Source organism: Diachasmimorpha longicaudata, chromosome 10, assembly GCF_034640455.1.
Source record: "Diachasmimorpha longicaudata isolate KC_UGA_2023 chromosome 10, iyDiaLong2, whole genome shotgun sequence".
NCBI classification, from domain to species: Eukaryota; Metazoa; Arthropoda; class Insecta; order Hymenoptera; family Braconidae; genus Diachasmimorpha; species Diachasmimorpha longicaudata.
In genome coordinates this window covers 1,024,753-1,036,856 of record NC_087234.1, presented here as the reverse complement: position 1 = coordinate 1,036,856, position 12,104 = coordinate 1,024,753, and the positions used below count along the sequence as shown (strand labels likewise).

Sequence of the window (12,104 nt, the reverse complement as noted above, 5' to 3'; positions counted from 1 at the left end):
TCAAAGGAGCAGGGCCGAGGGATTGGTGGCGTACAGGCCGAGTAAGCGGGAGCAGAGATTATCGCTGGGAACTCAGGGAAGTTGCACGTGCAACTTCCCTGCGGGGTGGTTGTAAGGGAGTATCTGTGGAGGTGACATAGGGCTTGGTGGAGGGAAGCGGCGAGAAGGTCGATGCAAATCTTGGGGGCAGAAGCCGATGGAAACTGGGGAAGCTCTGTGGAAGAATGGGAAGGCTGTTAACCTACGTGTAGGGTGGTGGAAGTTGTGGGACCTAAGTGCAGAAAAAAACCAAGATGGGGGGGAAAACGAGGAGAGGGGGGGAAGAGGCTAAAGGAGCTGTGATGGCTGCTAGGCGACTGTCTCTCTCTTTCTCGCGCACTTCATCTTTATCCTTTTTGCTCTTTTCATTCCGGGTGGCGTTATATGTTCAACGCCAACCCGTTCCGAAATCGGTCAAGAAATTTCACTTTTAAAAAAATAAGCCGTCATGGGACGCCTGGCAGATGTGAAACATCATGTGTGTACAAGTAATATGCATAGAAGATGATATTATTACAGGAATTAAATATAGCCTAATGGAAAAATGAAGTATTACGAATTTCTTACAGAAAATGGTAACTTTATTTAATAAACATTTATTTACATGTGATATAAAAGTTCGATATTAATATCAAGTGGCCACAATTTAAATATTTTCATTCGTGATTTCAGTAATAGTTATATTTGATGTTTCCTCTGCCGGTATTACTGTGACGATTGATCGATGATAACTAAAGTACGTTACAAAAGTATTGGACGAAACATCATCAAGATATTTCACAAATACAGCATCTATTGTTGTTCCATATTAAAAAACATATCAAAAAACATTTATATTAAAAAAATATAAATATGTTAATAAAATCTAAGATAAAAATTAAAATAGTCTGGTACTATTCGATTAATAAAGTCTTACACAAGATTGATAGTATGCCTTGTGTTTGAATGATCAGGGTGGCGTCCAGTTTCAATAAGAATATGTTGTGATCCCTGCGATGATTGTTGGGAACTGAAATATTTAAAAAATATGATATTAAAATACACAAAAAAAAAAATTTTAAGTGTGGCTTCAATATACTCATGAACTTAAATCTTAGTTAATTATTGCAATATATGACTAAAGATTTGCAAATATAAATTTTATTAATAAATTTTTATATATTAATTCCTTCATGAATAATAAAAAGATACTTAATTGAAGATAATATTAATATAATTTATATAAATTATTAATATGATTAATATGAATATAATTAATTAAATATAAAAAGATAATAATTACAATTATGGAGACTTGAAAAATACGATCTACTTACTGATGACTTGGTAGTATACCATAGTGTAGTTTCACTTTCTTTGCACAAGGTTGATCACTTTGATCTTCTGAGTTATCACTGTCACACATATTTTATTGTCAAAAATTAAAATTAAAAATTCAATAAAACGCAGGTTATGTGTACCGTAGTAAACAACAACGTCGAACTGAGTGAGAAGCCACACCGTACACTCTACTAGACAGAATATAGATAAACATACCTTAGTATAGCCTGGAGATTGCTCGCCACGGCAAGTATCGCCACGCCAACGATTCGGTTTAGGAGTGCGCCTATAGATGTTTCCCATCAAAAACTAAGTTCGGCAATAGATCTTTTCCTAATGCTCTTTATTGATTTCAGACGTATCTCCGTCTACTCGATGGCATACATCATGATCGCAACGGCGTATTATGGAATCGATGAGTTCATGAGAGCTTGGCATCACAGAATATTACCCCTCGATACTTGGGTCCCATACAATTGCTCCGACCCATTGTTATGGTGGCTGTCATCGGTGTATTTGACAATTGCGATGCTCTACGCCATCATCTTCAATACGATATATAACGTTTTCTTCTTCGAAATGATGATGCAGATCGTCGTTCACGTGAAGATATTGAAGCATCGATTGCGAATAATGATGATCACTCTAGCAAAAGTTGATATCACAAAGAAAACTTTTCGTCAGAAGGAATTGCCGGTACCGGAATCACTTCATTCCTGCGTTCAATATCACATCGCTATTATGAGGTTAGATTGCCGATTTCATTCGAGTCGAAAGATTCAACTCTTTGGCCATGATGAGCGGATTTAGACTATTGTACAGTGGTTATTCTTTAACATTCTGGTAGAATTTCTGATTATTTCCTCAGTTTATTGGTCAAGTTGGAGTGAGAAAACCTGAGATGCTTCAATTGACACAATTAATTTTTTCCTTTTATCATTCTATTGCCAAATCTCTGTCAGAAAAGTAAGGAATCCCCCTCCGTATATTTAAATTCGTAAATCCTCCACGGAGTGACACTGTATCAACTCAGAATTGATACACTCGAGCTACCAAATTAATATGACTCAAAATGTGAAGTTTTCTCAGCAGTCTCTCCGGGTGTTGGTTTGTCACTCGATTAACAATAACTGCGTGAAAAGAAAATTAATTGTTTAGGGAAACTAATATTCACATGAGACTGACACTGGGTTGCTTAAAACTCTATTTGCTATTTTTTATTGAATACGGCCTTTGCATACAATGGATACAAAAATTTAAGACTTCACTCTAACTTCACTCCCAAAAACGAATTGAACTATCTTCTTTGTTTTTCTCGTGAGAGAGTCCGAAGAAAGAGGAGAGAAATTGCAATACAAAAATTATTTTCTAGTTTCCCTGATTGGTGGGCCAAGAACCTTCGAACCCATTGGTGTGATCTATTGATGGTAGGAGTAGAGAGCGTGTGACTTGAAGAACGGCAGAAATTTGACATTTGGGAAGTCCTAAATTTCTGGCCAGATCCTTCTAAAAATGTGTTCAGCATATGGGTGCTAGTGAAATTGGGGAGTTTTCCATCATAAATGACGAGTTCGGGGGTTCTTGGTCTTCGCGCGATTTTAGGGTTGAAAAAAAGGTAAATAGTTTTTGAGCTATTTACCTTTATGAGTTTTGGGGAACAAGATTTTTCGTAGATGTCCAGCTGTTGCGTGTCAAACACGCGAGATATATTTCTTATTTTGCAATTTTTCAATTCCCATTTTCTTTTCTCCAAATTTTCCAATAAATCTATAAAACAAAATGTTCAAACATTCCTTAGAGTCCAATAAAATCATAGAATTCTTTCGAATGTTTTCGGAATATTGCTCATTATGTTTTCCAGTACCTTTTTGGAACCGCTCTAATCGTTTTATTGAGGGTAAACTCTGCGCGAGGGATTACTTATGGATTCTTTTCCCCAAATATTATATTGTACACTGCACTTATCATTTTCCAGCCTACTACAATTGTTTTATTAGCAGGATTATTGCCTTCTTTTCCTCGACCCTCAAATATTTCAAATTCATTTTCCCACTCCTATAATTTTTCATAGTCAGTATTGTCGCGATCATCATTGCAGGAACATCTCGACGGGGATCCGTTCCCTTCTTTTAGTGTTATAGTTCACCTTTCTTTTTTGTAAATCTACATATGTGAAATCATGAATAAAAGGTGTTGTGTATCAATTATACTAATTCCAACTCTCTTAAACATTAACACATAAAACAACTACACAAAGAAAACCTCAGCGTGTAGTGTATATTCGAAAATATCACTCTGTAGAGGACAGATTCCTAGAATTTACAACTCTAGGAAATTCAAAATTGAATGTGATATTTGAACGAATATAAAACACCAGCAGCTTTGTCCAAACGACTAGGTCGTGCTTCACTCTAGAATTGCCGGGTTAGATGGATAAAAAAAAGGATTAAAAGAGCACTTATTCGCGTCCTCTTTCTCCTTTCGCTCTCCAAAATGCATGGCAATTTAGAATATTTTCCGTTTGTGGAGGACACTAACTTATAATTAAAACACAATTAGAGGATAAATAAAAATATAGTTGTTAGAGATGAAACAGACATTGTCTATAAAAATTAGAGAATTGAACTAAAGAAAATTAAATTTCTGGAATACACAACAAAACATCACATGACAAAATGTTATTAAACAACAATATTACGCAATAACATATTATTGAGAGAAATATCACAGACGTAAAATAAATATAGCTGTTAAAATCATAGTGTAAGTGTATTTCCAGTTTTCTCAATTACATCTTCGGAAATTGATTGTGTTTAATGAAGGATCTGGATCGCAAGGGTTGGGCGCAGGGGGGGGGGACAAGCAGCTCTTGGAAAAAATAACGCACTCAGCACATTACCACAGGTCACTTTTATTTTACAATAAAATCCGTAACTGTACAATATAGTTTATAAAAATGTTAATGAGCGGTTCCGATAACAAAAAATGCATAATTGAGCTGTCGGAAACAAATAACTGGCCCGATATCAGCTGTACCGGAAAATCCGTGAAATAGCCGGTCGAACTTTCGAGAGACTTCGAACTGTTTGAGCGGAGTGGTAGAAGAAAACACGTGTAGTGCGATACGACACTCCGAAAACGAATGAGCGGGCGATTAGTCCGTTTGTTGGAATTGCTCCGAATTCTAATCTTACGTGACCTTGGTGGGGCTATTATCCTATGCAGGATAATAGCGAGCTATGTCCAGGAAGTGGCGGCCCGAAACCAAAGGTATGCCAATTAGCCCCATGGCAACGACCGATTTGTTTTGATCGTTGTCCCAGGGTGAGCGGTTCGCAAGTGTGTGTGAGTACGGACCTGCCGACTGGCACCAATTCCAACAGACTGAGTAATGAAATATAATCAACAAAAAAATTAAAACACAAAATATTGCGTCGAAAAATATTTGTAATATTTCATTTTGTTTTTATTTATTGTCTCTAGATGTACACACTTTCGGGCCTTTACATTGTGTACTCCTCCCTTTACAATCGCAATCCCCATGTAGTTCCCATATGAGAATGACTCTCCTAGCATAGACAGTACCTTATAACTAGTTGCATTTCGGGTTGTGGGGAATGTCCACATTATATTTGTGTTTACGGACTAATAAGCCAATTGAATAACAGCAACAAACTAGCAAGAAAAAAACAAAGAGCAGAACCAAAAACGATCTAGTAGTAAAATGTGTTCGTAATATAAAAACTAGAAATACGCGCAGTCCGAAGCTACGGGTCCCATCCGCTTAATAGGAAATACCTGAGGATCACATTACTTACCAGTGTGACTTCAAGTTTCTTCCACTGCTTGCTGAACTGCGGGGTACCGCTTCAAATATGGGCAAGCTCATTGCTCCTCTCTGCACCCTCTCCCTCCTCCCTCAGCTCCCTCGCTAATTTTTTCCAAGATCTGAAACATTTGCGATCTCGGTGGTTGGTGCACCTACCATCAGTTCCACCATTGACTCTGACCTCTCAAGGACTCGCCCATCATCCCATACTTCCTTTAATGATCCCGCACAGTCACAGAGCCTGTATTTTACGTCTTTGAAATATTTATTCCCAGCTTTCTCCCGTGTTCCCACACCTTAACGGTGTTCACATCACTTTTTTCCCTAGGAAACTCCCACTCTGTTCCAAAAACTTTCTCCCCTGTCTGGTGATTCTGGAAGAAGTTATAACTTTCACTGGCGTATCTTAGTAGCATCTATGCTCTCTGTTCTTACTCTTCCCACTTTACACATATCCTCAACATATTATTTTTTTTTCATTTTATAAGAAAGGGAACCCTTTTAGAGGCACCTCAGCACTGCTGCCGAGGTAGTGCGGGAGTCACTGTAGACAGCATACCCACTAAAACCCCTTCTCTTATCCGTCGATATCCTCGAGGGCGACGGCGTTATTTCCTGCTGCCGAATTTAAGATCTCAAGCCCTGCAAGATGTTGTTTGCAGGGACTGTGGCGCAGGTAACCAAATGCGATGGGGGTTGCAATTCGGATCAGTCCACCGCAGCTCGCGCGGCCTTAGATGTCATTTGGCCCCAGGGGGTCTAGTTGATATGGGACCCTCGTAGAACCCTTGTCGTCATACCGCTCAGGAGCCTTATCGGCATGCCCAGACAAGATCTTAATGACCCAGCGGACGCCCCACTCCAGACTCCTCTTCACGAGACAATGCACGATGTTATGGTCACCGAGGTTGGCGTTATACTGTGGATGGTGGCTGCCGTCCCCTTAACCTGCGAAGTGTTGTATTTCGCTACCTGCCTCTGATGACTGTCGTCGAGTGGAGAACCGTCAGACGTAATCTGAGCATCCACAATAAATCCCCTCTTGCCCGTCTTGACCAAGAGGTCCGGTTTCCTCAGACCCTCCTCCGTGCGCAGATGAGGCTCAACAAAAACCTCCATCTTACGCGTCCGCATATAGTCAGCGAGGGTCTTGCACCCGGCATGATGCCGCTTCACCCTACCTCCATATGTACGGAAGCAAGACTGCACAACATGAGCGGGCGTCTCAGTGCACGCACAGCCGGCACGACACTTGATGTTAGTGTGCACGTGCCTCCCACCGCGGGACGTACGGACCAGTGTGGGAAGACACTTAATGCGGGTGTGATGGCACTGGACGTAGTCTCTTCCAGGTACGCATGATACACCTGCATCAACCCACCTCGTAGAGGCAGACGTTCGCCCACATTCTCTAAACTCCCCGCCATCGACAGACATGTGAAGTCTGTTCCCCCAATGCTTATGCCGTAACTCACGGCTATAGAGTCCTTCCCCATTCGGGTTCAATGCTCTATTGGTCCAATGGATGCGGTTTTGGACCCATTCCGACTCATGCTCAACCCTGACGACTTGAAACGAAGACTGCTTCATTGACATGAACCGGTTCCGCATTAGGCGAGGGATGGACGTAAAAAGGAGGGAACACCGAGACCACCGTCCCCACAGGCTGTATGGAAATACGCAACCAGGACATCTTTCGGGAACCGAAGCCATCTTCTCACAGCAGCTCTCATCTGAAGGTCGAGCACATGCAGGACCTTCAGCGTATACCCAACCAGCACCAGACGATGCTAGTGCCTGGCTACTAGGAAGCAGTGTAAGATGGTGAGACGCTGTTGTGGTTTCAGAGACGCTCCCGTAATGCGCTGTAGTTCTACCTCTACGGACGGGGACACCCTTTTCAGGCCAGCCGGGCTGAGATTCACACCGAGATATCGCCATTCCTTGGTTGGGTCCAGCTGCTTGCCCGATGAACCATCACGAAGCCTGAATGGGGGAGAGGTCAATACTTTGACCTTCTTTTTTATTCAATTCCTCCGACTGACCCGCTGGACCAATTGAGGTAGCAACGCAGTTGAAGGTGTTAAACGCAAGCCCCTGCTCGCTGGCTGCATTCTCCGCTGCAATCAATGCCGTCGACATACCCGTGGTCGATGACGACGCTAAACAGATATCATCTGCGTATGCAACGGCATTCACACGACGGTCCGATTCCAGCTGGTACTCGACGGAAGATGCTATGGATCGCAGAGCACGATCGGTGACCAATGAGAAGATGATAGTACTCATTGGATCCCCCTGCCAAACCCCCCTGCTCCCAACAACTTTCCCGCATTTCCCACCCGGTACCTCCAAGATGGTAGTGGAGATGCGGTATGTACTTTCAACGTACTTCACCAGACTACGAGGCACACCCGCCTCCGTGAGGACCGATGTTATGGCTTCGTGACGGACCGAGTCGAATGCTTTAGGAACTTCGAGCGACACTATGTGAAGCTCCTGTCGGCGACTATGAGCATGACTGATGGCAGAAGCCAGAACAGCTATTTTCCCGGCACAACCATCCTCCAAGCAACGCGCCCTCTCATCAACCAACCAATCACCTACCATCCGCTGAGCTATGATCTTATGTAGCTGGCGCACAACCACCGCGGCGATGCTTATCGGCCTAAAGTCTGCAGGCGATCTGGCACTCGCCTTTTTGGGCAGAAAGACCGTCCTACTCACTAGGACGTTCTCCGGGAAAGAGCGGCTGTAGACAATCATGTTGTAGAGGAGAGCCCTAACGGCGATCGGGCACTGCTTCCATGTCCGTGGCGTAACCCCGCCAATACCAAGATCCGAGCGATTAGGGACGTCAACGGAGCCGACGTCTTTGACAGAGAGAGGCTCAGCCAGTCCGCCAGTCAGAATTAGAGCATTTCCTCCGGAGGAGGCACTATCACGTCTGCCTCTCCATCCAGGACCAACTTTGTAGCCCTGCTCATGTTGGTTCTAAATAGAGACTGCACCTTGGCATATTCCCTACGCCTGATCTTCTGGCGGTTCACCTCCGCATCCGCCTGATCACCACGCCGCCTCCAAGGACAACGTCTTCGCCTGACTGGGGACACAGCTACGGACCGAATCGACTCAGCGATACCCCCAGCCAATTATGACCCAGACTCGAATCATCCCGTGATACTTCACGCATGAGACGCCTAATGGCCTCTGCATACATGTCCCGGGCGGTGCAAGGTGGGAGCAACGCTCCCTTCTCCGAGATACTGGGTGGACTGATGTCCAGACTGCTCTCGGGGGGTATTTCAGCGTGAGGCGGCGAGGGCGAAACAGGAAGGACATCTTGGAGAGCTACAAGCGCCCGCTGGACCAATGGCGACAACCCACCGTCTGTCTGGCATACTTAATCCCATCGGAATTCCGTGCAGGGAAGAAAGGTGCCAGAAAGACATTGATGAAGTGAACACAGTTTCCGGCTCTGTCACACCCGAAGTGTGCAACATAAGCCTCGTCCGCAGCAGCCATCATCAACTCCTCCTGCGACAATCTCTTGCCGGTGCGATCGACGACAATCTCAGCGTTCACCACGTCCGGATGTTTTGACCTCCTGTGGACGCCAAGACCAATACGCGTACCAAAGTTGCGGGCACAATCAGGACACACGACTCCTTCCTACGCAGCAGATGTCGATGCGACCGGGGAAGCAACACCAGATACTGGACGCTGCTCTGGCGGTAGCGCTGCGGGACGGTGCATGTGCATATGATTCGCCAGCCCTCGCAACGTACCGAACGGACGTGAAGGCTGATAGGTGCGGCATATGCTTGCCGCAGATGTTAATGGGGAAGCACGGGTATCGAGCACGCGAGGGGAGGGTGGTTCCTCAGAACTCACTCCCCTAGAAATAGCTTGGCCGGGCTTCCGAGGTATAACCCGACGGCTGGGGAAGGGCCCCAGTAATTCTTCTCAATCTTTTGGTGCAAGCTATTCACGATTGCCGGAGTGCAAAACCGACAGCCGTCGAGGCAACTAGAGCCCCTGCACCCCCGACCTTTAATCGGAGCCCTGGAAAACCGCTAACAGCCGGGAGGTCCCTCGCCTAGATTGCAGGCTTCCAGAGCCCCGGGCCCGACGACCTTGGGTCTGATAACCTCCCCCGTTAGCTACCAGCCGCCATAAGCGACCGGCATTCGGCGCCCACCACCAGGAGGTGGAAGTAGGTACTTGGTGGCGTATGACGCCGCCTTTGGGTACGGAGCAACTACGACCTTAAGAGAGTCATAGTTACTCCCGCCAAAAATCTTTACTCTTCAGTTCTCTGCCCTACCCTACCATTCTGCCGGAGCCAAAGCGGATGAGAGATTCTGATTTTCCACAGCTCTGGGTTGCTCTTTTAGACAGCCTTCCACCGCTCGCCTTTCCTTCGATAACTGTCTGTCGGGGCACTGATCGAAAACCTCTAGTTCTCCTCTCCCACTCGTGGCCCTCCACAAAAAGTTCGGGGTTAACCTGGATTCCCACGGCTTCTCCGGACCCGTTTCGTCATCGGCCATCTCGACAATTTCCACATTTCAGTGCCGTATATGGCCCACCATTTGTCCAATTTACTGATCATATACCGTCTGCGATTTAAAGTATATAGCTTGATTTTCCCGCACATTTTACCAATGTACCCCCCGCTTGTATTTCTGGTGGAGAACCAGTACCAGTACCAGTATTCCACGTTTTCTCAATAAATTGTACTCCCAGACAAGGAAATAAATTTCTTTTGTTTTTGTGGATTATTACAAACGAGTACGTTCACTCTGATATCCAACATTTCGTGCTAGCACGAGAATTTTTCCTAAAACGTTATCCCTCATGTTAAAAAATCACCATCATATGTAATTTTCACGTCTCTCGATGGGTAGAAAAACCATTGAAAAATTTCAAGTTGAGTCCCTGCCATTTAATTTGCCAACTCTTTGTAATTATGACATTTCAGATCGGCGAGAGACATAAAATTAATTTTTTCTTTCGTGGTTTTGATGCAATACTTAACAACATCATTGATCCTCTGTTCAACGGTTTACATCATGTCCGGGACACCAGTATTTTCAAGAAATTTTGGAAAATTAACCCTTTATTTTGGAGCTATTCTTCATCAAATATTTCTTCTCTGTTACGCTGGCCATCGAACCCGTTTGGAGGTAATTTAAGCTAAACATTTAAACCTTCGTGCAAATGGCCGAATCATCAAGGTAATGAAGAAGGTATTTGTAGTTTGAGAGCATTCCGGATGTTTTATACACTTCCAATTGGATTGCTCTGAGTGAAGCTCATAAGCAATCGATAAAGTTCATGATGATCAATAGTAAAAAGCCGTTTGTTTTCACTTGTTGTGGCATTCTGAAATTGGATTTACATGCATTGAAAAATGTAAGTAACGTTGAGATGCAATACGCGTTAAAATTATTGAACCAACAGTTATTGATTTTTATTGATATCGAAGTAATTATAATTTTTTTTTCAGACACTTCAGTTTGCGTATTCTATATACAATATTCTCTAGAATTGTGGCGCCTTATTCTCTGTTGGAAATATTTTTGACGCCAACTGAAACATTAGACTCGTCAGGAAATGACGGAAAATACTGGGCTTCTTTATGATCTAAACCGCCCAACACTTGGACACCCCCATAGGCAAAAGGGCCTTGTCTGTGAGGCAGACCTCTCATCCTGGACGAACTAAGGACAAGGCACACTCTCGAACGGTGTCTCGAGCAAAACCCATTGAATAAATAATCTAGCTAGAATTCCATCGGGTCCTTGACTAGAAAGTAAATGTTATAAACTGAATAAACAGCTACATGTGAAATTAAATTGAGGGAGATAATTATGTACAATATATTGGACGTAGTCTAAAGGAAAGGAGAGCTATAAAATTAAATATTGTTCACTAATCCTCATTCAAAAAATATCAGCACCTTGAGAGCCATATCGAGAGAACACTTCGGTAGAAATGTCCTGAATTTTTAACTCGGGTGCATTGGACCCTTGATAATAATTGGAAATTGGGTAATTTTAAATAATTCAAACTTGTAAATAAGGATTTTAAATGCTTTTTTTTTATACGCGCGAAAAGGTACATCCGCTCCAGTTCGTTTCCTTAGAAAGAATAACTAACATCACAAAAGGGATACAACACCGTGGACCTAATGACTCATATCAACAATGATCCCAGTCATACAACTTTGTGTAGATCTAAGACAACAGCGCATACACACCGTACCCCAAACTTCTCTGAATTTCCACACAGAAAAATGTTTTTCCCGTCTCAAGTGGAAGCGTGAGAATTAGAAAATCACAAATCCTACAAAGACTCATTGTTGTAGGGCCACTATAATCTTGAGCAGTTTCCCAAAAACCTTACTTCTGTTAACCAGGTGCTCCATCCAAAATCTCCTCCTCAATTAGTTTATTGCTATAATCCGCACAATTTCCTATCCCTCACGTTCCTACTTAATTACCCTCTTGCCACCAAATGCCATATAAAGTTCCCCAAAAGAGTTTCCCAAATACCTCGAAATCTGGCCTCCCTCATTTTTCCCTGGCTCCCAAGTTCAGCCCTCAAAGGACATTCCCTCGCTAATTTTAACCAATCAAAGGTCTCCTTCCAGTTCTTCCACCCCTCTGACTCACTCGCTGAGTATTTTGAAAAATCGAGTTCCAACACTGAGCAGGCAGAATGGTTGTAACTCTCGAATTGAGTTGATCAGCTAGAGTTAAACTTTGTACTTATGTAGGATTCAATTCAGTAATTTTGTTTATTAGATATGATAGATTCATTTAAAATAGAAAGTTACAAATACAATTATAAACCCGACACTTCGAACTCCGGCTAACAACTAACTAACCTAATCATTTGGCTGTCCTTA

At 43.3% G+C, this 12,104-nt stretch overlaps 1 protein-coding gene and 1 long non-coding RNA gene across 2 annotated transcripts in view; one reads left to right on the top strand and one right to left on the bottom strand.

Annotated features, from left to right (window-relative positions):
* LOC135166585 (uncharacterized) overlaps window positions 1-12,104 on the bottom strand; it is a 120,201-nt gene that overhangs the window by 16,590 nt on the left and 91,507 nt on the right. The gene's annotated exons all lie outside the window — the stretch shown is intronic.
* LOC135166759 (putative odorant receptor 71a) lies at window positions 424-11,041 on the top strand. Its single transcript, XM_064129319.1, has 6 exons — window positions 424-527; window positions 1,716-1,962; window positions 2,009-2,055; window positions 10,173-10,377; window positions 10,451-10,606; window positions 10,701-11,041. The coding sequence occupies exons 1-6, from the start codon at window positions 424-426 to the stop codon at window positions 10,737-10,739; spliced, it is 798 nt and encodes a 265-aa protein (XP_063985389.1). The 3' UTR covers window positions 10,740-11,041.